This window comes from Peromyscus californicus, unplaced genomic scaffold (genome assembly GCF_007827085.1).
Source record: "Peromyscus californicus insignis strain IS unplaced genomic scaffold, ASM782708v3 Scaffold_5__1_contigs__length_169319896, whole genome shotgun sequence".
NCBI lineage: Eukaryota > Metazoa > Chordata > Mammalia > Rodentia > Cricetidae > Peromyscus > Peromyscus californicus.
Window position 1 is genome coordinate 34,998,849 of NW_026294573.1, and position 26,337 is coordinate 35,025,185.

The 26,337-nt window shown below is 48.6% G+C and overlaps 1 protein-coding gene across 1 annotated transcript; it reads right to left on the reverse strand.

Moving 5' to 3' along the window:
• Positions 1–4,536: 4,536 nt before the first annotated feature.
• On the reverse strand, positions 4,537–7,612 carry CUNH1orf210 (chromosome unknown C1orf210 homolog). Its single transcript, XM_052717827.1, has 3 exons — positions 7,514–7,612; positions 5,444–5,551; positions 4,537–5,337 (listed from the first exon to the last, which is right to left on the reverse strand). Exons 2-3 carry the CDS (start codon positions 5,478–5,480, stop codon positions 5,021–5,023), a joined length of 354 nt encoding a protein of 117 aa, XP_052573787.1. The 5' UTR covers positions 5,481–5,551; positions 7,514–7,612; the 3' UTR covers positions 4,537–5,020.
• Between the last annotated feature and the right edge of the window lie 18,725 nt (positions 7,613–26,337).

Here is a 26,337-nt window from a genome sequence, read left to right on the forward strand (position 1 = left end):
GAATTGGAACAGAGAGGTTCAATAACTTGCCCAAGGTCACACAGCATCTCAGTGTCAGAACTGGAATTTGAATTAACCTGTGCTCTCAAATCACTGCTAGGATGCTGGTAAGAAGGGCTTGTGTGTGTGTGTGTGTGTGTGTGTGTGTGTGTGTGTGTTTATGCATGCATGGGTGCACACGTGTGCTCCTTTGTGCGGGGAACAGAGATCAGTCTCAAGCGTCCTCAAGAGTCATTCACCATGAGTTTTGGGACAGTGTCTCCATTGGCCTGATGTTTGCCAAATGGGATAGGTTGGTTGGACAGCGATTCCCAGGGGTCCACCTGTCTCCGCCTCTCCCATCCTGGGATTACAAGCGTGTGCCACCACGCCCAGCTTTTTATGTTTTCTGAGATGCAGACTTAAACATGAGGTCTTGGTGTTTGTGCTCTTGGTGTTAAGCTCTACTGAATAAGCTTTCTCCCCAGCCTGGGAGTTTCTTAAACTTCTCCCCGGCGGCTTTCACAACCCCTCCCTCACGCAGCATAAGAGACACGGTTATGCCTTTGAAGGCAGCCAAGAAGCTAGGTTCTCCTCCAGAACCAGGTCTCAACTGGAGGCTCTTGGGCATGGCAAGTAGTGGCCATTGGTGAGGAGTGGGCAGTGGCAAGCTGGGGGCAGGACCTGAAGCCAGAAGAGGCCGGATGAGAAAGAGGGGGTCAAGTTAACGGTATGATTCTCTCTGTGGTTCAGTACCTTTGTCCCTCAGAGCCTATGACCCAGGTCAAGTACCCCCCACCCCCACCCCGTGCCTGGAACCAAGCATGCGGAACACAGGAACAGACTGCCCCCAAAGAATCCAATGAGGCCCTAGGACAGGGTCCAGGGTTCTGAGACTTCAGGGTCTTGCTCAGCCAGGCCTGGCATCCAACAGCAAGTCTGGGAGGAAGCCAGCCTTGTGGAACTTGAGTGCTTCGGGCAGGAAAAACAACTGCTAATTTTGAACCAGGCACTTACCACCTCCTGGGTCCTCACAAATTCCAACCCATGTCCTGAAGCATATGTAAGGATGTGGGCAGTTGACCTACTCTCAGGCCCAGAACCACACTCAGGGCAGGGCCTCCTCAGTGGAGGCTGAGGGGAGGGGAGGAGGTCAAACCTTGTTTACAGCATGTTAGAGGCCGGGATGTGTCCATAGCCCCTTAGGCCCACTCTTCAGGAGAGCTCCTTCAGGGTCTCAGGCTGTGGAAGCCTGTGTTCTTCCCAAGTCTTCGAGAGTCAAAGCATCTCTGAACTCGAGAACAGCTGACGACTCAGACCCCCAAGAGCCAGACTTCTCCTTACCTCCTCCCCACCTCCAGGCAACCCTACAACGTGCCCGCCAGACACTCCTCCCTCAGCTTCTCCTCTCCATCGCCCTCTCCCACAATTTCATACATTGCTACTCTCTAGGACCACATGGCTGACGCCTCCAAACCCGAGTCCCCAGGCTGCACGGCGCTCAGGTGAACCCTCTGTCCTGGGTATTCCCCCTGGAAATCATGGCCATTCCCCCAACCTGCTTTCCTGTTGCTGTAGCCAGATGCCAAGCCAGAAACCAGGGCAGCTCCCCAGATTCAGTGTCAGCGACTTCAGTCAACTCTGCCCCTTCCTGTTCCTGGAGTGAGTCTGTGCCGGGCCCTAAGTCTCATCAACCACCGGTCTCTCGTCCCGCTCCCTCTCTGCTCTGCAACCACAATGGCTTAAGTTATTTCTTTATTACCAGTTTGTCCGTGTATGTGCTTGTACACAGCACTCGTAGGGAGGTCAGAGGACAACTCTGTGGAGTTGGTTCTCTCCTTCCATCTTTACGTGGGTTCCAGGGTTTGAACTCAGGTCATCATCGGGTTTGCGTCCTACTTGCATGAGTCAAGTGCCTTGAACAGCTGTCTCACTAGGCTTCCAAGGGCTTGTCTATCATAATTCTATCATTTTGAAGAAGAAAAAAAAAAAAGACACAGATGAGCCTCAGCTGTTCTAAACTGGAGCGCCCCGCCCCCCTTTCTGAGGTCCTAACTAGTATTGTCCACTAAAACAAGAAATCCATGGGAGTCTGCTTAAGGAGTATTAGGGAATTTATTAAGTTATAAATTGAAGAAATACACTCACAAATACAGAACCGAGTAGGCAGCTGAAGTCGTCCGTTGATCTGACCAGGAGCGAATCCACCTGGCGGTTGAATCACACCAGGAAGAAGGGAGCTGGGACCTTGTGAACCCTCTTCCCTTCCTTTTAAGAAGTCGAGTACACTGGCAAGAAGCACCGCCTCCTTCAGGCCATATAGCCCAAGGTCATGGGCGGAGCAAATGCCACTACAGTCCACTCCAGCTTCAGGCTGATTAGGGACTCTCAGACACTGTGGCCCATCTGAAATCCCTGCCTTTCTCAAGCCCCTCCCTGCATCAGCCACTTCCTCCACCCCCATTTCCTTCTCTGAGGACTTTCCCTTCAAAGGCTGACACTGGGTGGACACAGGCAGGGGAGCTACCTGACTTGTGAGGATGGCCCCTTGTCTGGGACAAACAGACAACACCTCCCCACACCCAATCTCACGTGTGCTACAGGACCCTGCCCCTTGCATCCCCCAAGTCTTAGCTGATTAGATCAGTGGTGAATTCATGACCAAGTTGGACCAGTGTCTTGCCTGATTCCTTGGAACTTAGACTCCTCAAGGTTTTGGAAGTTCGAGGAGAGTCACATCAATGTCCCTCTAAATGACAGAGCATTACAGATACAATGCCAGCCACCAGCCACAAGGCTAGGACAACCTGCTTCCTGCCTCCTAAATCAGTTGTCCCTTTGTTTCTATGCCAGGTACTGCTTATAATGAAAGAAGCTTAATTCAAACTCCCCCCACTGAAGCTCCTTCCCTCTCAAGCTCCCCGCCTCTCAAGTTCCTCCCCTCTCAAGCTCCCCCGCCTCAAGGCGGCCTGTATGAGCCATCCTTCCCTCCCAGTCACTTTGTTTTGTTTTGTTTGTTTTGTTTTGGTTACAGATGTGCCACTGCGTGTGTGTGTGTGTGTGTGTGTGTGTGTGTGTGTGTGTGTGTGTGTGTGTGTGTACAGGTCAGGGGACTGCTCTTTGGAGTCAGTTTTTCCGTTAGACCAGTGGTTCTCAAGATGCAGGTCACTACCCCTTGGCATCATATATCAGGTATCTACATTACAATTCGTAACAGCAACAAAATAACAGTTATGAGATAGCAACAAAATAAATTTATGGTCAGGGTACATACAGCATGAAGAACTGGGTCACAGCATTAGGGAGGTTGAGAACCACTGCACGGGACCTGTACAAGGCTCACACTCAGGCTGCCAGGCTCACACAGCAAACACTTCCCATTCTGGACCGACTTGTGAGCCTCACAGTTTTCTTCTTTCTTTCTTTCTTTTTCTTTTTTCTTTTTCTTTTTTTTTTTTTTCTTTTTTGGTTTCTCGAGACGACGTCTTTCTACATTAGCCCTGGCTGTCCTGGAACTCACTGTGAAGACCAGGCTGGCCTCAAAGTCAGAGATCCAGCTGCCTTCACTCCCAAATTCTGGGATTAAAGGCATGCACCACCACACCCGGCCTTCCCATCACTAAGATTCTTGATGAACTCCTCCACATTTGCCTCCATTTCCATACCTTTCTACATTCACTCCTCAGTCGTTCAACAAATGCCACTGTCTCTTGGAACCTTGTACCACAGAACCAAAATCCATATACACAAGCACCTCATACAAAATGGTACAATATTCACATATAACCCATGCATATTCTTCCATCTACTTTAAATCATCTCTGAAGTATTTCTCATTCTTAAATTTTGTTTTGTTTTGTTTTGTTTTTTAGACAGGGTTTCTCTGTGCAGCCCTGTCTATCCTAGAACTCTCTGTAGACCGTGCTGGCCTCTAACTCCAAGATCGGCCTACTTCTGCCTTCCAAATGCTAGGATTAAAGGCGTGTACCACCATTGCTGGCTTTAATTTTAATTTTGGGTGTATGGGATGTTTTACCTGCGCAAGTCTGTGCACCCCCAGTGCATGTAATTCTAGAAGAGGCCAGAAGCAGGTGTTGAATCCCCTGGAATCGGAGTTACACACGGCTGTGAGCTGCCATGTGAGTGCTGAGCACTGAACCTGGATCCTCTGGAGGAGCAGTAAGTAGTCTTAACCCCCGAGCCGTCTCTCCAGCTCCACTTTGACTCTTAATAGAATGCGCCTTCACATCGCTCCATCTTCATGGACTTGCACAAAACAGCGGTGCATGGCAAATTTAATCCCAGCACTAGGGAGGCAGAGGCAGGTGGAACTCTGTGAGTTTAAGGCCAGCGGGGTCTACAGAGTGACCAGGACCGCCAGGGCTATAAAGAGAAACCCCGTCTTGGGGGGCAAGCAGATCATTTTGGTAAAATAAACTGTGACCAGAGAGATACTCATTGGAGGTACCCTGGAGGAGAGGGAGTCTGGGCAGTGTCTTCCAGCTATGAGCAATGTGTTTAGGATCAGAGAAAATGTAAAAGGAACGACTTCTTACGTTAATCCAAAATGAAAATAGGTTTATTAATTCCTGTGAAAAAACATGACATATTAAAACCAAGTCACATACTTTATTTTGGTAAGAAAATTTTTTTCAGTAAGAAATTTGGCACGGCCTTCTGCTGGGGCATGTGTGAAATCCTGGGACTTGTAGGTCAGGGCTGCCATCGTGATGAAGGGCAAAAGCAGCCCAGGCAGGGGGTGACTACGGTAAAAACTAGGGGGGGGCAAGGAAAGGAAATCAAGAGGCCTGCTCCCGGGGCCTTTCCCCACATTCATGCACTGTCAGGGTTTATCCTGGGACGGCAGGGAGCCACGCGAAGAGTTACTGAGAAACAGAATTGTCACTTTGGCGACTAGTAATGGAAAACAGAGTCCTGGTCAAGCTTTACGTACTAGCCACTTCTGACCCTGAGGCTTGAGGCATCACTGTCTTTCAAGTGCCGGGCATGGAGGGAAGTGGGGAGTGTCCAAAGATGGGGCTCACAGAGCGAAGTGGTCCCGGCTGCCTGCTGTGTCCATCTCACCGGCCCCAGGCTGAATGTAATTGTCCTCGATGAAGCCGTCATCATCTTCATCTTCACCCACCTGTGGGTGGTTCCCGCTCCTCGTTCCCGACAGTGGGCGATGCTGATAGCTGGCACGGTACTTGCGGCAGAGGTGGCACTTGGCAGCAAGCGCGATGAGTATGGAGAGGACCACCGCCCCCAGCACAACCCCCACCAGCACGGGCCACGCCCGGCCCCCGGTGCCCAGTCCAGGGGCCATTGCTGATGTGGTGTTATACACTGAGAACTCGGCTGCACGGAAAGAGACAGTGTTACAAAAGGTCCCCAGATGGGGCTCCCCGGGGGAAACTCAGGGGACCCGATCCATTCTCAACCACCATGCCTCTCTACCACTCACTTTGGTTTGCTTCTGTCATGGAGAGGCCTGACGACATTGGTGAGCCTCGGCCTCTGTCAGAAAACGCCAGGGACACCCCAGGCGCCAGGCAGCCCTGGGGCACAAGTCCTGAAACATACAGAGGTGCAGGGGTCAGGGTTAGATGGAGGGTGCTGAGGACAGGACCGTTGCCCACTCCACTGGTCCATGGAAGAGAACAGAAGCTGCCAGGAAATGAATTCAGCTCTAAAAGGGGCTGACACAGGGGGTCCTAATGCCTTTAGTAAGCACACCTTAGGATCTAGGCACTGTGCTCACAAAATCCCACTACATAAGTATGAACACTATCCCTGCCTTATTAATGACAGCACAGAGGCCCCCGAATGGAAAATGACTCAACCGAGGCCCCAGAGTTTGAACTCAGCTCTCTGACACCAGAGCGTAGTCTGGCATGTTGCTTGGCAAGTGGATAGGAGTCAGGACAGAAGCAGCTGGACAGCAATTGTGCGGAGCTATCCAGCTCTGGAGTAGACCCCAGGAACCGACGGTCATCCTCAGACAGTCAGGGCACCCTGCCTCTCCGCTCCTGTGTCAGGATCCTCCCCTACCATACACCCCTGTCCTTCCAGTGCCCTGTTCACTCACCCCTACCCACAGGGGTCCCACACTCTGCCACCACAGTGGGGCTTATACTAGGGAGCGACTGCAGGCGACCACCTGAGTAGGAAAAGCCCACAATGAGGGTCATGGCGCTCAGGGCTGGGAAACCCTGGGGGAGGAGCATCTGAGCCAAGGGAGTAGCTGGAGAAGATCACATGTATAGGATTAGGCTTGGACACCTCTGAAGGAGGTCAACAGTATATAGAGAGACACACGTGACCCTGAAGCATGGCCAGGGAAAGGAGAGCAAGACAGCTGAGGCTGGGCAGTGTCCGCGGGAGGATGGCAAGAGTCAGAGGTGTCCCTGGGCAGAGTGGCCAGGCAAGGGACTGAAGCACCCAGCTTAGGGGTGTATTCAGCCACACTCACTCCTCTGTGTGATACCCCAAAGGATGCCCTCACTCGTGATGTACCATCTCTTTTTCCAGTGACTCAGCCCTCCTTCCCACCCTCCGCCACAGCCGTGTCCAAGCTACCCACACTTTGTCCTTGTAGCCGCAGTCCCCCTGCCAAGATCTCCTAACAGGTGTGTAACCACCTCCAATCCACTTCCCAGAGCCAGCTCTGAGCCTATCACCTGAGGAAACTCCTTCACTGCTCCCCATAGGCCAAATATGTCCTGTTCTTGGTTGGGGGACTCAAAATCCATCATGGGGCCCTCAGGCCACAGAGCCCCACCCTACACACACACACACACACACACACACACACACACACACACACACACACACACACACACCTCATCTACCCCTCAGCTCTCTGAGTTTTCATCCTTCATCGCCAAATCAGTCCTCCCTGCAGGTGAGGTTACTCCAGGGTCCATAGGTGACCTCTGCCTCCTCAGCATCCAGTCAGAACTGGCCACCACCAGCCACACACTTCCCTGAGGCAGAGGACTCCGGTAGACTGGTTGGGGGCAGGGAGAAGCTGGGAGAATCTGGGCTTTGGCGCACAGCTTGTAAAGTGAATGGAGGCGGTGGGGAGAGAAGTGCCTGGACGGGAGAAGGGCAAGCCTCAGGAAGGAGACATACCTACTTCATTCATTCATTCGCAAGCAATCTTAGGTTGCCTCTGTGGACCTCTCCCTGGGCACTCAGTACTCAAGAAACAGGAGTCTGTTACACCTTGCAGTGAGTTCAGTGAGGCTTTTCAAATGTTTTACACCTGCTCCCTTCCTCCCCCGCCCTGCTCTGGAAATACTTTCCAAAGATACACACGAAGTCACTTTCCAAATGAACTCACAGCCCAACCCCCTCCAACTGTCACTTCTCAACCCACAACACAACAATACACAGCCCTCCTGATCTGCACAGACACACACGCCCCCAACTGGATCTAGTTTCTCTGCTGCGCACAGGAGCCCTTGTGGATCAGAAGAGACCAGAGGACCCGTTCCCACACCCCCAAGGTCTCCCCCCTCTCGGCTCCCACCTTCAGACACTGTGCACAGCCCGTGGAGGTGGCTTCCGGCTGGGACTGCTGAACCTGGACAGGTGGGCGGGCCAGAGCAGAAGCTTGACTCTCCTGGAACTGTAGCGGGGTGGGCGGGGCGGAAGTGCAGGTGAAGGCAAGGCGGGGCAGCAACCGGGATTTGCAGCGCCCTCAGCAGGAGAGACTCATCAGACACCTCATCAAGTACTGAGGGACAGCAGGCTTGCTCCCTCCTCCAATATTGGGGATTAGCGCAACTGGAGTGCAGAAGGGTCCAGCCTGCCCCTTCAGAGACAGACCTCAGCAGGCACCGCTACCAGCCCTGATAAACAAATGGATTTCTAGTGCCGGTACAAAGTCCAAAGTTGAAGCTGGGAGTTTTACAGGCCTGCGAAGGCAATGAGCCAGATGAGACTATGGGGCGAGAGCAATGAGCTGTCTTCCCAGGCAGAGCCTGAGGGACCAAGCATGTTCCAAACTTCCCTGCAAAGTGCTAACACATGATGTGTGTATATGTGTGTGTGTGTGTGTGTCTACACTCAAGTACCTGCACAGGGGGTCCAAAACTTCATCTGGGTCCCATGGTTCCCTTGACCCCACCTCCCTTTTCCTTTGATCCTTCGGACTGGTGCCCCATTGTCCTTCAAGATACAGCTCTATCTTGTCACTTCTATGCTGTCCAGCACAGCCTAGGACACTCCTGGTATCGGGGCTTCTCGGGATCTTGGGCTTATTTCTGCTTAGGCTGTCTCCTCTATCTACCTGGATGTTCTCCCAGGGTGGAAGACAGCCTCTGAGGTTCTCTGGGCTTTTTGTACTCAGCATAATATCTGGAGCTGGACAGGATCAATAGATAATTTAAGGAGAAAGGACTGCCTGTGCAACTGATGCTCGGGACTGAGTGGACCAGGATCCAGGACCAGTGGGGCACAGCTGGAGAGAGGGCTTCCCAGAGGCACTGCAATGTAGATGATAAAGTTCTGAGATGTCCTCAGTTTACTGGCAAAGGGCTGAGCTGGAAGGAAGGACAGCAGGTGTGGGAAGGGTTAATGAGTTACAGGCTACAGGCCTACAAGAGCAAACACGTCTGCTTTACCTTCCGGAATATGTGTTAAGACATCGAGGGGCAGACATCCTGCTTGTAGCCCTGGTTTATCCAGATACAATGGTTACTTCTCCATGCAGGCAATCTGCCTATCCCAAAGCCTTTCCCAGTTGTGGGTAATATCCCTCCCCTCTTACCTAGAGCCAGTGTGGATTCAATGCCTTAAATTAAATGCCTGTCCTTTTTGTTGTTGTTGTTGTTGTTGTTTGGTTTTGCTTTTTGACACAGGGTTTCTCTGTGTAACAGTCCTGGCTGTCCTGGAACTCATTCTGTAGACCAGGTCTTGAACTCATAGAGATCAGCCTGCTTCTGCCTCCCAAGTGCTGGGATAAAAGGCAAGCTCCATAGCTTGGCTTTAAATGCCTGTCTTAATCTTCATTATGAAGTACTGTGGCTTTTTAGCTCACATAGGCTTTTCATTTCCCCTGCCCATCCCCACCCCAACTGCTACCTAGCATGGCTGGTAGGGGGTATGGCAACTTGTCATAAGTCCTTTGGGGCTAGCATCTGCAACAGATCCCTCAGCTGTTTCCTTTCCAAGATATCTTGGTCTCAGAATGTTTTTGTTGCTGTTGTTTTGTTTTGGGATATGCCTGTATGTTTAATTTTATTTTGAGACAGGGTCTCTCTGTGTGACCTAGGCTGCTCATTATGAGTGGAGGCTGGTCTTGAACTCACAGAGATCCACCTGTTTCTGCTTCCTAAGCATTGGGGTTAAAGGCATGTGCCACCACACTCAGCCTGTCTCCAGAGTTTTCATTTTGTTTTGCTTTGTTTTAGCAGGGGCATGGTGAAACTGTCTGAAATGTAGAAGTCTGTATGCAGGGCCTAGAGTGTCTTAGGCTGGAGTCCCAGGAATAGCCCTTTGCCGTGTTACTCTTCCCTTATCACCCTGCCCCTTCCCACTCAACACTGTGCTCCAGCTCTGCTCACCTTCCAATGCCCAGACCTGCAGTGAACCCTCTTCCCACGCTCTGCACACTGTGACCCTGGCTTCCCCACCGACACTTCCAACTCCTGCCCCACATCTATCTCCAGCTTCTCCCCAGAAAATTATTCCTCTTAGGCTCTTCGCTTCGAGGGTCCCAGCTTGGGAACGCTTTAGACCGAACTCCCCTGCCACTCCCTAATCTGGGTGATGCGTCCTCTTCTCCCCTCTGTAGAAAAATTGCTAAACAGTCTTATTAAATAAAAACAAAAAACAAAACCGGGAGCCAGGTATTGGGGTAAATTCTGAAAGATCAGAGAAGCAGAACAAGCCACAGTTAACCTCACCTCACCAACTTCTCAGCCGATCCTGTTTCCTCAAACTGGAAGCCTCTGAGTCCTCATCCGAATGGATCTCAGCTGAACTGCTGCTAAAAGCCTAAAAGCTTAAAAGACTCTAGTTCCTGGTCCTCATACCTTATATATCTTTCTACTTCCTGCCATCGCTTTCTGGGATTAAAGGCATGTGTCTTTCCCAAGCAAGACATGAGATCTCAAGTGCTGGGATTAAAGGTATGTGTCACCATGCCTGGCTGTTTCCAGTGTGGCCTTGAACTCACAGAGATCCGGATGGATTTCTGCCTCCCAAGTGATAGGATTAAAGGCATGTGTGCCATCATTTTCTGGCCTCTATGTCTGTCTAGTGGTTGTTCTGTTCTCTGACCCCAGGTAAGCTTATTAGGGTGCACAATAAACTGGGGGACACAATATCACCACACCCCTCTACTGCCTTGGCCCTTTGCTCCCACAACCCAGTGCTGTGGTTTCTTTCTGGAAACTTTCAGTGAGCTCTGAGCTGTGATATGGTATCTTATTATCTTATTATTATCTTGTTATCATCATATCCCCAATATCTGTAATGATAACGATGAATATTTCTGAAATCAATTAATGAACTGGGACCTGACAGGTGAGGAGCCTGGGAGAAAGATGGGTGTGGGCAGGGATTGGGGTGCAGGCTGAGGAAAAGCAGGAATCCCATGAAAGGGGGAGACAACATGGAAAGCCTGAGATGAGGAATGAAGAAGGAAATAGTTGTCATCATAGGTGGGACAAGGAGGCACCAGGAAAAGTGGGTTGTATTTTATTTTTGAAAAAAAAAAAAAAAGAAGTCATTCACTGACACCTAATCAACACCAACCGTGTTCCAGGCACCATGTGTGTTTGTTTATTTGTTTGTTGTTGTTGTTGTTGTTGTTTGCTGCCCCATCCCAATCGCTTGTTTTTAAATGGAGATATTTCTGTAACATAACCAACCCAGTTCTCAGGGCCTCAGTGGTCAGCCGTTCACAAGCATGGAATTGCGCAGCCTTGGAGATCACAATGCTGTGCAGCGCTTATGGTCATCGTGGGACTTTTCTCACACCAAAGGACATCTTTACCTAGCAAGCAGCTGCTCTTCCTGTCCCCTGCCCCAGGTTCCCGTAGACCCCGATCTTTCCGCTTCTGTGGATTTGCCTTTTCTGGATAGTTTGTATAGATGTAATAATATCTGTGACACATACATTTATTTACTTTATTTAGACAGGGTCTCACTATGCAGCCCTAGCTGGCCTAGAACTCACTATATGTAGTCCAGGCTGACCTCAAACTCACCGAGATCCACCTGCCTCTGCCTCCCGAGTGCTGGAATAAAAGGTGCATGCTACCACCACACCTAGCTCTGTGCCAACTTTTGAAAGGGCTAGTTCGTTTGGTTCTCATAACCATCCTATGAGGCAGATGTTAATCATCCCCTGACCAAATGAAGACAATGAGACTCTGAGAAGAGAACTGACAGGAGGTCCTGGCAGACGAAATAAGCAAGTGGTCCACATCAGTCCTTTATTCCAAGAATATTTATTGAATGCACACCACAGAGGCACAGCCACCCAATCAGCAAAATACACAGCAACCCCACTGGCTCTTCAGCCAGGAGCTCTGATGCAGTACAACCTTCCGTAGACAGCCTGGCAAGCATGGAGGAAGCTCTGCAAGCTACCACCATCATATTTTCACAGCAGTGATGGACAACAGACCAGCAAAGAAATTAGATTATTTCAGATAATGGTGAGTGCTATGAGGGAAGTAAACCAGGGGCTGGAGAGATGGCTCAGTGGTTAAGAACACCTGTGCTTGCAGAGGCCTTGGGTTCAACTCCCAGCAATCATGCGGTAACTCACGACCATCCATAACTCCAGTTCCAGGGGATCTGACACCTCTTCTGACCTCCACAGGACCAGGGATGCACCTAGTACACAGGCATACATGCAGGCAAAACACCGTACATGTAAAGTAAATACTTAAAAATAAAGAAAAGAGCTTCATGCAACAGCTTCATGGGAGCATGGCAGGAGGCCATGACTTCAGAAAGTCAGGAAGAGTTGACTCACTGTGACAGTTACTTTACTGTTGCTGTGACCAGAACCCTGTAACTCAAACTGCTAAACAGTTTTATTAATAAAAACAAAACAAAACAAAACAAAAAAAAAAAAAAAAAACCGGGAGCCAGGTATTTGGGTGAAAACTGAGAGATCAGAGGAACAGAACAAGCCAAGCCACAAGTTCTTACTGCTAGGAAATCCTCAGCCCAAGAGAGCTACTTCCTGTATACTCACACCTATATACCTTTCTGTGCCCTGCCATCTTACTTCCTCTCTCTCTGCCCAGCTACATCACTTCCTCTTTCCACCCACCTCTATCACTTCCTGTCTGTCTGTACAGACCTCTATGGTTAACTAGTGCTGGGATTAAAGGCTTGTGTGCTACCCTGCCTGGCTCTGTTCCCAGTGTGGCCTTGAACTCACAGAGATCCAGATGAATCTCTGCCTCCCCGAATGCTAGGATTAAAGGCGTGTGCTACTACTGCCTGACCTCTCTATATAATATAGTGGCTGCCTTTATCCTCTGATCTCTAGGCAAGCTTTATTTGTTAGAACACAAATAAAATATCACCACAGAACCCCGACAGAAACAACTCAGAGGAGGAAGGACTTCCTTTGGCTCACTGTTTCAGATGGTTTCAGTGGATCCTGGTTGGGGAGGATATGCCAGTAGTTCAAGTCATGATGGGGGTGGGGTAGGGTGGTGGAGGTTGTTCATATCAAGGTGGACCCAGGAGCAGACATTAAAGTAGGAAGTGGGCAGCAATGACGCACCCTCAAGGACCTGCCTTAGAAACCTTCCTCCAGGTAAACTCCACCTCCCGAGCTTTGGAGAACTCTCTAACTAACACCAGCAGTTGGGGACCAAGCATTCAAAACATGAGCCTAGGAGAGAGATTTCACATCCAAACCATAATGTTCCACCCTAGTCCCTAAAGGCCTATGGTGTAAAATCATATGATGTAAAATTCAGTTCGACTTCAAGTGTCTACACAATCTTAACATTTCCAACATTATTCTAAAGTCTTTCTGGAATCTCTACTGAGACTCAAAGTAATCTCTTAGCTGTGAGTTCCCTGTAAAGTAGAAGAGAAGGTTATGAATTTCCAATGTACAGTGGTATGAAGTAAACATTCCATTTCAAAAATTGAGGAATGCTTGTATAAGACCAAAGGGCAGGATCAAAGCCAGGCCAGTAAGGCAAACATTGAACTCTATAGCTCCATGTCCAACATCCAGGGACATGGCATCATGACGTGAGCTCCAACAGACCTAGATAGTACTGTGTCCGTGGCTTTTGCTGTGTATAGCACATTGGCCTCTCTCTTGGTCTGGTTCCATTTGGTACCTACACCTCTCCTCAGCAGACACCCACATTCCTGGCATCTCCGACATCCTAGTGTCTCTACTATGACTTGGAACTCACTATCACAGGTTCATAGAGAGGTTGTAGGGACTCCAACTCCTACACATTGCCTGATGTCACAGGCTCTTCTCTGAAACCTTTAGGGATGATTGCAAACTCCATAACACAGCACTACGTGGATGATACCAAATTTGCTGCCAGTCTGAGCAGTCCCCATGCCCCATTGGACCGTGGTTGCAACAGAGTATCTGGGTGGGCAAGCCTGGAAAAACACTTCTTTAGATGGACCCGTTAGAGTGGAGCACATGGTGGCACTGTATTTTCAAAGGAAAGGTAGGGTTTCACCAGTTCCTGAAAGGTCCCCAAGGCATCTTTGTTCCTATGCATTCACAGCTCTCTCTCTCTCTCTCTCTCTCTCTCTCTCTCTCTCTCTCTCCAGGGTCTCTCTCTCTCTAACCCTGGCTATCCTGGGACTTGCTATGTAGAGCAGGCACAGAGATCCTTTTGCCTCTGCCCCTACAACTGGGATTAAAGGTGTGCAACACCATACCTGGCCACAGCTTCTCTTTAATGGTGCTGATCTCTCTAATAATAATAAGAGGAAGCTTCCTTACCCACAACTCTAAATAAGTTCTTTTTTCTGGGGTGGGGACAAAGTACAAGTTTTCACTCCCTACCCACCCTCTGCTATTTGTTCCCAGTTCTCACTGTAAACTAAAATCAGTCAGCAATAACCATGCTACAGCCTGAATGCTTTGCCACCTTGAAATGTTCTCTGCCAAATTAACTAGTTCATTATTTATGAACTCAGTCTCACTCATTTTTCCAGAATACAGGGAAAAACACAAACAAATCCTTTACCAGAATGTAGCAGGAAAGGGTGAGATAAATTAGTTAATAACATAGCACATGCAAATCATTCAGTAATTCTTCTTTTTTTTTTAAATTCTTTCTTTTTTTTAATTTATTTATTATGTATGCAGAGGGCACCAGATCGAATTATAGATGGTTGTGAGCCACCATGTGGTTGCTGGGAATTGAACTCAGGACCTCTGGAAGAGTAGCCAGTGCTCTCAACCTCTGAGCCATCTCTCCAGCCCAGTAATTCTTCTTATAAATGGCTTCAAATGTTTAGAAAATTACCTGACATGAATTTGTATGGTATTTACTAAGTTAAAATAATATCTAATCATTTGTAACTGATACAGAACCTATTCCCAACATCTTGATTCAAATGCTCTTGAAAAATCTCATAAAAGTTGTGCATTGAAAGAATACGATTCAATAATTTTTTTAATTCACGGTAGAGTTTTTGTCCGCATCTGAAATTTCATGAGTACAAGCCTTTATTGTCCACACTGCCGCCAGGATTCCAGCTTCTGAAACCCCACCAAATTCCTTCCAAATTCCTTCCCAAAACCAGTTCCAAAGGCCTTAAAGCCACATAGTTAGATTTAAGGAGAGTGGTGCTCCCACTTCTGATACAAATTTTTAAAACGTTTAACAACAATTATTACATTGTGTTTATTTATTTAGTTTTAAATTTGTGCACATGGGCACACACGCGTGCAACAGCAAGCCTGTGAAAGTCAGGGGGCAACCTGATAGAGTCAGCTCCCTCCCTCCACCATGTGGGTGCTGAGGATCAAACTCAGTTCATCAGGCTTGGTAGCAGGTCCCTTTACCCGGCGAGCCATCTTGCTGGCCCACAATTTCTAATTTTTTAAAATTAATTACTTTTCTACCACTGTGACCACTTTATCTGACAAACACAACTTCAAGAGGGGAGGGCTGGTTGGGCCTTGCAGTTTGAGAGGGTTTCCGTCCATGATGGCAGGGAAGGCGTGGCTCAGGAGACAGTTCATGGCAGCTGACCAATGCAGCAGAGGCTGTTTACAACATAGGCCAACAAGTAGAGAGCACGACAGGAAGTGGGCGGGGATAACACACTCTCCAGAACCAGTAACCCAGGGGCCTCCCAGTTAGGCCCCACCTCCTCAAAGTTTTGAGAACTCCCCCAAATATTATCACCAGCTGGGGAGCAAGCATTCAAAACACGAGACTGTGGGAGACATTTCGGGTTCAAACCATAACACTCACTGTAGAGGGAAGGTTGGATAAAATGAGACCATGATCGTGTCAGTATCTGGGGGAAGAAAAAGCAGCCATGGTGGGTACTGAGCAGCAGAGAGTGTGGCTGGCTAGCTCAAGCAACAGGAAGGATGCTGCTGGATGGAGTTGACAAGGAAGGGGAGAAAAATGAGTGTCACTGCCCCAGAGACACATGGTCTACTCCTCCTGAAGGGACCCATTCACTGCAGTTTGGGCCTGAGGAGGCCAGGGTAGAAACAGGGAGGCCAGCTAGAAAGCTGATGCGAGCATTTAAGCAAGAGTAGATATGGCGGGAGGTGGTGGCGCACGCCTTTAATCCCAGCACTCGGGAGGCAGAACCAGGCAGATCTCTGTGAGTTTGAGGCCAGCCTGGGCAACAGAGTGAGTTCCAGGAAAGGCGCAAAGCTACACAGAGAAACCCTGTCTCGAAAAACCAAAAAAGAAAAAAAAAAAAAAAAGTAGATATGGCCTCGTGGAAGCCAGGAGGAAGTAAAGAAATCTTCAGATTATGGATATAACTTGATGGCGAAGTCAATAAGATTTGCCTATTGGATTTTGGATTTGACAAAATAACAGAAATAAAGAATTTCATCCTGAAGATTAAAGGTACCGTTTACCCAAAGCAGGAAGACTGTGGTGGACAGGATAAGGAGAACCTGTCCTCACAGGACCCTTGGTCTGGGGCACAGTGGATGCCTGACAGACATCCCAGTATCACATACGGTATGCAGAGCACAAACTCGTCTGGATGTAGCAGTTCTGAACATGTATGATTGAGAACCAACAAAACATGGAACCAGCAAAAACGTCTTATGTCTGGGCGAGATAGCCAAGGAGCAGGCGAGAGAGAAAACCCTAAAGTGTGCCAAGAGTAGAGGTCAAGACAGGAGGAGAAGCAGGCCAGAAGACTGTGGAGCTAGCGAGTGGCTGGTGGGGTAAGAGGCACACCTGTGACAAGGGTGTCCCAGCCAGAGAACTGAGCATTTTCAGGGCCAGGGTTTGGTTAGCTCTGTAAAATGCTGCAAATAAGTCAACTAGGTTAATGGGCTGCAAGTGGGAGTCTCGGAACACCTTGACCAGAGCTGCTTTTCTGGTGTGTTGGGAACAAAAGCCTGATTGGAGGGTTCAAGTGCAGGCAAACAGTACACCAGAGACTACTACTTCGGGAAATTCTACTGTCCAGGAGCAGAGAAACAGCAGACGTGGGGAAGGGGCCGACGATGGAGGAAAAGCTGTTGCTTTCTAAGGCGAAGAGCTGTGGGACCATGTGTGTTTGCTGATCAGGACAGCTCAGGAGAGACAGACGGGAAGGAACTTGATGATAGGGAGGGGGGGGGTGGATATCCCTGAGGAGTCACCTGAGAAGGCGGAGTCAGGTGCACAGAACTGGCTTTGGAAAGAGTCCCTCTGAGTCACAAGAAGAAGGTGACCTGTATAGGTAAATACACCAGGGCTGAGGTGCAGCTACAGGAGGTGCAGCTCTCTTTGCTGGTGTCTGTTTTTCCAGCGCAATAGGAAGCATTGTGAAGGAAGGGTGGGGAGGAGAGACTGAACTGGAGGAGAGAAGGAAGGGTGGGAATGGGTCATCCCAGGGAAGGGAGAGAGAACAGGCTCACTGTGTGATCGGTGTGGTGTTGCTGTTTGTGCTGTTTCCCTCATTGCTATGACTGACTCTACCTGACAAAAGAAGAATTAATTGGGGGAGGGGTCACAGTTTAAAGAAAGGGACGCTGTCCATCCTGGTAGGAACGCATGGTGGTGGGAGCATGAAAGCCAATGGTTATACTGTGTTCTGGTCACACAGTCCACAGCCATGCAGCAGAGAGGTGAAATCTAGTGTTCTACTTGCCGTCTCCCTTTTCCCAGAATTCTTAGTCCCGAACTCAAGCCTGACCAACCCACCCCAGTTTAACCTCCCTAGGCTCACAAAACGTGCCTAGCCTAGTGTTCTCACCCAGTGACTCTAATCCAGTCAAGTTGACGGTGAAGGTTACCATGGGCTGATTGCGTTTTGTTCTCCCACCATTCCAAGAGCAGGTGGGGAGAAGATGAAGAAAGGGCCTGAGCCGGGGCTGGGGATCTGCCAGGCAAGGGTGACAAAATGAGAAAGGGGCAAAGGTACTGGCTGCAGCAGGGGAATGACTATGGTGGACAGAGGGAGGAGGGTGGGGAAAACGGAAAAGGCGGTGAGATCCTTACACTTCAAGGCCAGTCACTGGCGTACGAGAGGAGTTATGTGGAAGACAGGAAGAGGTGGGTGGATGGTAACACCCAGAAATTAGGGTTACTCTGGGGATGCAATTATTGATTGCACTGACAGTCCCTAGGCTACAAACCATGATTCGGTCCTGAGGCGGGGCCCGCAGAACAATGGTGCTTTCACTCTTATCTGAAGCATGTAGTTAACCTTCTGAACCGTGGGTCTAAGGAGAGCCTTCTAAAAGCACCCCTAATCAATAACACCTGCAGTTCATACCCAGGCTTCTGGCTCTCTGTGCAGTCCTTTTCCAGTTACATCCCAGCTACTTCCCTCGGCACCGATGAGTTAGACATCCTATCGTCCCATGGTGTTCAATTCCACACAGTCATTTTGAGTGGCAGATAGCAATTGCTTCTTTTCCAAGGCATGATCATATTTCCCAAAGGAAGTTCAGAGTGCTCTCCAAGCTCAGCATGGATGCTGAGCACGCAAAAGATGAGAAGTCCTGCATCCTACTTAACACTGGCTCCCTTCTCCTTAGACCTGACCCCTCCTTGCAGCAGCCATGACTTCTTATCTGGGAGTCATAGGCCTGGAGTATCTGGACAGGCCCTTGCTTGTTTCTGGGTTTGTTGTTGTGGTTTTGTTTTGGGGGTTGTTTTTTGTTTTTTGGGGTTTTTGTTTTGTTTTGTTTTGTTTTGTTTTTTGTTTTTTTGGAAGCAGGGTCCCATGCAGGCTGGCCTCAAATTCACTATGTAGCCAAGGCTGACCTTGAATTTCTGATCCTCCTGCCTCCACCAACCAAGTGCTGGGAATACAGGTTTGAACCACCTTGCCCCGCTGGCAGGGTGCTTTAAGGAGGTGGTAAAAGCAAAATAGTGAACATGTATGTCCCGCCAGAGGCATACACATCAGCCTGGCACCGGCAGCCGATGCTCAGGGTTAACCTGTTGGATGAATGCATGGCTAGGATTCCACAGGGCTCACATGCTGGCTCCAGGTCAAAACAAAACAAAACAAAACTGGTACTCACAGTTTCCACTCTATTTGTAGGGATCTCTGATCTGCTTTTAAGTAATGCTGCTTTGGAACGGTGGATGAAGCTGTCGGAAGGCAGGTATCTGCTTCCATGCGTCCAGTCACATCCAGCCTTCCTGGGACTTGGGAACAACTTTAAGATGACACAGGGTTTTCTGAGGAGGCTGGCCTTTCCTCACTCCTATTCTGATCTGCCCTGGCCAACATTCCGTGCATGTCCCAGCATTCACAGTGTTGCTGAAGTTCCACTGAGGACTGAGCTTAAAGCTGAGCGAAAATGAGGCCCCTACCATGTCAGACAGCACTTGGGAAGATGAGGCAGGGGGATCTCTGAGAGTTCCAGGTCAACCAGCCAGGGTACTATCGCTTGTCTTAAAAGAAGAAAGCAAGCCAGAAGCCCTCTGACTGGATTATCACTAAGAAATCAAAGCCTGTGGTAACTGAAAGGATCTTTCCCCAGTGAAGCCCCCAAGAGACCCAAGTCCAGAGCAACATTTCAAGACCACAGCTTTTGGAACTTTCTTCCTCTCTCAAAGCCCAAGATCCTTTTGTTCCAGGAAGCTCTAAGGAAGGGTTGGCTAAGCCTCGGAAGTCCCCAGCCACACAACCCTGAAACTCCAGTAAAATGATCTCATGGAGTTACCACATCAGATTCATCACCCAGGTTCATGAGACAATTCCATCCAGAGTTACTGGCTCCGCCTCACCTCCTCTGACGTGGGAAGAGAACTGAACAGCACAGATGGTATTAGTGACCTGTTTCGATGCTACAAAATGCCCCGACACAAGCAGCTTAAGGAAGGAGGGCCTCTTGGCTTACATTTCTGGGGAGTTCTGTCCCTCCTGGCAGGGAAGAGGAGGTGGCTGATCACATTGTATCCAGTCAGAAAACAGAGCATAATGTACGCTTACACACAGTTCATTCTCCTCTTTATTCAGTCCAGGACCCCCAGCCTAGGGAATAGTGCCACCCAGAGTTAATGTGGGTCTTCACAGATAAACTCAGAGATTTGTTTCCATGGTGATTGATAAATGAGATTCACCAAAAACCTTTAACGTGCACAGTGCAACCGTATAGCATTTATTTCTCTCTTTCTCTTTCCTTCCTTTCTTCCTTCCTTCCTTCCTTCCTTCCTTCCTTCCTTTCTTTCTTTCTTTCTTCCTTTTTGGTTTTTCAAGACAGGGTTCTCTATGTAGCTTTGCACCTTTCCTGAAACTCACTCTGTAGTCCAGGCTAGCCTCAAACTCACAGAGACCCACCTGGCTCTGCCTCCCGAGTGCTGGGATTAAAGGCGTGCGCCGCCGCCGCTGCCACTGCCGCCAGCGGCTGCCACTGCCTGGCTGGTATAGCATTTCTTGACATCACTGCTCCCCCTTGACTAGTTAGGCCTAGTGAAAGCAGAAGAATTCAGCCGTCCTGACAGGAACCGCCCCCTACATCCCTGAGGGAAGAACCCATATAGAGGGCCACATTTGGTAAACCAGCTAGTCATAGCTGCCAGCATATCACCCCGCCCCAAGCCCCGCCTCCCCGGCTCCTGAGCGGTTGGACCAGTTATGTCTGCCGCATTCTTGCAATCATGGCGAGCCCATTAGGAAAGGAGGGAAGTGAATGTCTACCTGAAGCCCCACTAGTATTGGGACAGCTCATAGGCAGAAATCCTCTGGTGGCAGGCGCCACTTACACCTGGAAGGAGGTGGTGTCCCCAGGAGCGCAGGAAGCCCGTGCTGTATCAGGTTGCAACCACACGCACAGGAGGTTGCAGACTTTGAGCAAGTGTCCCTTCTGCAGGATAGGAGCAAAGGCCAGATGGCAGACAAAGCATCGTTGTGCCTGCAGGGAAAGGGGAGCAAGGCAAGGGTAGACCTGGGGAGCTGCCTCCAAAGCGCTCGTTATCTCCCTGCACCACCGCCGTGAACCCCAGTGGTCTTGCTGCTACCTCTTGCCGTAAACCAACATATCAAGATCAAGTAAGAGTGAATGACCAGAAAGCACCCCAGCATACAGATTCTGCAAGGGACCCGGTGTGGGCCTGGTGGCAGTATTCCCTCACCAAATGTGCTTTGCATGCTAAGTAGGCTTGCTGTTGTTTGAGATAAAAGGACAATAGGTCACTTGTGTCATGTGCCATGGGGTGCTATTGCTTCCAAGTTTTCAGAGTGACCTGGTATAACTTAGAGGCAGGATGCCCTTCAAGTTCTTGCCAGTCCGTCTCTCTCGGTCTGCCTTTTGCCTTCTTGGGGGCCTCACTCCGCCCTACCAGAGCTGAATTCATTGTTTTGTTGTTGTTGTTGTTTTAAGACTAAAATTTCCCATGCTTTCTGGGTTTATAGGAATTGGTCTTCTGAAATCATTATGAGCTGAGGTGGGGGGTGACCTGTGCAGAAGGTAGTAGCCTTCCTGTGAATGCTGGCAGACTTCTAACCCGCTTCCTGTGGACAGAGCAGCATCTAACAGGCCTACTGCACAGTTACTTATACTCTTAGCCGTCGATTTAAGCACTGGGGTCAAAGCTGTTTCACTACATATAAACTGAGGACCATCTGCTTCCTCATCTGAGAAATAAAAAAATGAACCCCACCTCAGGTGACCGAGAGTCCTCGAGGTGTAAACTCCACCTCTTCCAGCATCACTGGAGTTTTAAGGCACGAGTCTGAGCTTTGGCAGTCCCAATAAGCTAGACACACACACACACACACACACACACACACACACACACACACCAGTCCCTAACACTCTAATTAAGGAGATAATAGTAAAAGCAGGGGAAGTTTTATCCTAGGAGGCCACACTGAAAAGACAGAGAAAGGAGTCCTGTGTGGGGGCGCCGACAGGAGGGTTAGGTCTGAACAGAGGAAAGAGGTGCCTAGAATGCAGGAGTCTGGTCAAGGTGTGGTCTGACATTGTCATCATCTCAGCTCCAGTCTGTCCTCCAAGGTGGTGGAGTAAGCTGTCAGAACTGTGTGAGTTCTGGGGCCCAGTGAAGCAGGTCAGGGAGTAAATGCATCTGCCCTGCGAGCCTGACAACCTGAGTTCCATCCCCAGAGCCCACGGTGGAAGGAGAGAACCGACCCCCAAAATTGACCCTCTGACCTACACACATGTGCCATGCCGCCCCCGCCCCCCCCCACTGATAATAATAAATTAAATACACGTTTTCAATTTTTATGTTAATTTTATGTGTATTGGGGTTTTACCTGCACGTACATGTCTGTGCACCACATGCACACCTGGTGCCTTCCGAGGCCAGAAGAAGGTTTTGGATCCCCTGGAACTGGGGTTATAGACAGTTGTGAGCTGCCATGTGGATGCTGGGAATCGAACCACTTTTCTCTGAAAGAAAAGTCAGTGCTCTTAACCACTGAGCTAACTCTCTAACCCCAATTAAAAAGAGAAAAAAAATTAAGATGTGTGAAGTCTCTGGGAGACAAGGTCCTCCTCTGGCTTCTACCACGGCTTTAGCCTTCCTCTCCCACTAGCATGGGATTCCGAGAGGAAAATTTAGTAGACAGGTAGCCAAAGGGAGGAGAAAATCTCTTTGGAATGCCTCCTATCCTGCCAGGAGGTCATGCTGACCCTGTAAACACCCAGGACCTGTTAGCTGTGGCACCCAAGGTCTGTTGGTCTTCTAGCATCAGACTGTTTGTATTACTGGGTAAACTTTATTCCAACTAAGGTCAATAAAAGCATATTATGCTTTATATTGGGCTGATATAATCCCAGCTCTCGGGCAGGCAAGTCAGGAAGATCCAAAGTTTGAGGCCAGCCGGGTGCACTTACGGAGATTCTGTCCCAAAGAGCTCAAAGGCTAAGGATGAAGCTCCAACATGGAGTGTGTGCTTCCTAGGCACAAGCCTCAGGTTTAACCCCCAGCACTGTGAATTGGTTCTGACAGGCAAACTGGTAGAATCCTGTTGTGGGTGTTGATTTCAGCCTCCAGCCTCAGAAGACTCCCAGAGCCAAACAGCCTTTGTCAAGCACTTTGTAGAATAGGGACTTCATTCAATGCCTTGTTGAATTAACTAGGGCTTCCTTCAAATGAAGGCTTGTTTTTAGCTTGCTTGCTTTCTCCCCCCGCCCCACCCAAGGAAAAACACACAATGGATTCAAGTAGTCTAAGTCCTCATCACAGTTTGTCACAAACACCTGCCTCATCTTTTCAGACCAGAATGAACACACACACACACACACACACACACACACACACACACACACACACACACATTCAGTCCACACTCACTCCCTTGCTAACCTCAGGACACAGCCTCAGCCTGGTGTCCCAAGAACATTTGCTAGCAAACTTCCTCTCTCTATAGTTATTTCCTGGAAGACAAACAAAACTCATTTTCCAATGGTGTTATATTTTCAGTTGCTTCTTGAGGTTAAGGGAAAATCTCGCTGTTACTAATTATTAACCAAAAAACAAAAGAACTTGGGAATTACTTTCTTTTTTTTCCTCATCTCACAAGAATGTTTTCCCCTTTCTTTGCTGATCAACAATGAAAAGTACTTTATTTTTATAAAGTAGATTGTTCAGGCCAAAACAGCACTTAAGCATCTGGTTAACATGTTGCTAATTGTAACCGTAAAGTTAATTTCATAAAGTTGTTTAGGCAACATTTACCTGGCTTTTCAAAATGCGTTTGTGGGCCAGGCATTGGTGGCCTTTAATCCTAGCACTCGGGAGGCAGAGGCAGATGGATCCCTGTGAATTCAAAGCCAGTCTGGTCTACATATCAAGTTCCAGGACAGCTAGAGCTGTATGAAGAAACCCTGTCTCAAAAAGCAATTGTGGGACTGGGGATGTAGCATGGAGATAGAGCACTACACAGTATGCATGAAGTACTGGGTTCATTCCCAGCACAGCCTCCTTCCCTACACCAAACACACACACCAGTTGTGGCCATTAGTACACACATACAGAATTTTGTTTTTGTTTTTGAGACAGGATTTCTCTGTACAGGCCAGGCTGTCCTGGAACTTGCTCTGTAGACCAGGCTGGCCTCAAACTCATAGATCCACCTGCCTCTGCCTCTGAGTGCTGGGATTAAAGATGTGTGCCACCACCTCCAGGCCAGAGAGAGAGTGTGAGTTAATGTAAGGATGGGCTATTCAGAAACATCACCTTTGGGTTTGTACATCACAAACAAATATCTTAAATACCTTTCAAAATAGTCTAGAAGCTGATACACAAGGTCATGCTTTAGAAGAAAGTAAGAATGTGATTGGACAGAGGGGGGAAAAGACCCAGGGGAGCTATCCATGTCCTTTAAAATCACAGGGCAGAAGAGAGCAGCGTTCAGCTTCCCATATGGACTTTACAGAGTCAGTGCACCTCAGCTTCTCCCAGAAGTGGAGACGTGACACTTGCTCCATTTCTTATTCAAATGAATTGCACAGATGCCAGGCAGGTTTGCCTAGGCGGAGTCTCCACTAACACAGAAGAGAACCAATCTGGCCCAGTTCAGAAGAGGCATCGCTGTCAATCTTGCTTTGTTTTGGGGTGCTCAGGATGGGACCCAGGCTTTCACCCCATCTGAGCTCATGTGAGCCGCATCCACAAGCCCTTGGATGCCAATTTGGGATGGTAATTTGGAGAGAACCATTCTTTCTCCCTGACAGTTTCTAGCCCAAAATTCAATAGTCTTTTTCTTCTGCATAATTTGCATCACAACTTCACCCAAAGGGCTCTCGGTTCAACCACTAGGAAAACTGGGTGGCTTTTCTACATGGAAAATATTCCCTTGTATGCTTACAAGCAGGTTAAGGTCCTAAGGACAGTCCAAGAAGGTACACAATGGACTGGAGAGACGGCTCAGAGGTTAAGCGCTCTTGTTACTCTTCCATGGGGCCAGAGTTCAGTTCCCAGCACCCACATCTGGTGGCTCCAGCTACAAGGGATCTGACACTCTCATCTGACTCCATGGTCACCTGCACACACATAACACACACACACACACACACACACACACACACACACACACACACACACGAATTTTAAAAATTAAAACAATTCTAAAGACAACAACAAGAAGAAGGCTCACAAAAGACCATGTTGCATCACTCAGTGCATGTTCACAGAGATGAGTGGAATTCTGGCTTTGGGTGTCCTGTAGCTAGAGTTTTCCTGCCTGGCCCACAGTCAGGACGGATCTCTCTCACCTGCCAGTCCCACAGCCGCTCAGACCCAACCAATTAAATACAGAGACTTATATTGCTTACAAACTGTATGGCTGTGGCAGGCTTCTTATTAACTGTTCTTATATCTTAAATTAATTCATTTCTATAAATCTATACCTTGCCACGTGGCTCGTGGCTTACCGGCATCTTCACATGCTGTTTGTCATCATGGCGGCTGGCAGTGTCTCTCTGCCTCAGCCTTCCACTTCCCAGCTTTATTCTCCTCCTTGTCCCGCCTACACTTCCTGCCTAGCCAATGGCCAATCAGTGATTTATTTATTGACCAATCAGCAACACACTTGACATACAGACCATCCCACAGCACTTCCCCTTTTCTTTTCCTTTTCTTTTTTTTTCCAAAACGAAAGGTTTTAACCTTAACAAAGTAAAATTATATATAATTTGGGAATTTGGGCATAACAAATGCAACACATCTCTACATAATTAAACAAATATTCTGCAACAATTTGTAGTAAATTGAAGATTGGCAAATTGTAAATTTTACTTAGAAAGATCCACCCAACCTAAAGTCATAAGAGAATTGACCCATGTTTTCTTCTAGCTCTTTGGCCAGATTTACTTTTATATGTTTAAATTTCCAACACACTTGGGCTTTATCTTGCTAGGTGATATAGACTTTTTTTTTTCTTTTTAGAGAGTTGCCAGGGTGCATGACACCTTTGTTAAAAGGTCTGGTTTTCCTGTCTGGTTGAGGATGCAGCGCATGCCTTTAATCCCAGCACTCAGGAGGCAGAAGCAGGCAGATCTCTGAGTTTGAGGCCAGTCTGGTCTACAGAGTGAGTTCCAGGACAGCCAGGGCTACACAGAGAAACCCTGTCTCAAAACAAACAAACAAAAAACTTTCAAATTTATATTGCCCAGGCTGACCTTCAGCTTTTTCCACAGCTCAGAAAGGTTTTGAATTTATGAAGCTCAGTCTCCCGAGTATTGGGACTGTATGTGGGTCTGTGCCACCAAGCCTCACTCTAGCAATTGTCTAATAGTATCTTAGTATCAGGAATTTGGAAGGTCTCAGATGGTTCGTTCAGTGCCACTCTCAGATGGCCATTGTCAGAGAACAACTCAGAGTTAAACAGTATTGGGAGGTGCTAGAGCAGGGACTGGCCAAGCATCTCTCTCTTTCTCTCTCTCTCTCTCTCTCTCTCTCTCTCTCTCTCTCTCTCTCTCTCTCTCTCTCTCTCACTCTTTCTCTCTCTCTCTCTGGGCTTTCTCACAGCATGGTGGCTTCCGACTGTTTATTTACACAGCAGTTTCAGGTTACAGTGGAGGGCTTCCATGAATGAAGATGCCTTACCTTTTCTGACATATCATGCTGTCTACATTGATGTGTGTGTGTGTGTGTGTGTGTGTGTGTGTGTACATGTTTGTGTTTTGTGTGTGTGCACATGTTCATGCAGGGGCACAGGAAGGCTAGAGCTGACATCATGTATCTTTCTTAGAAGCTTCCCACC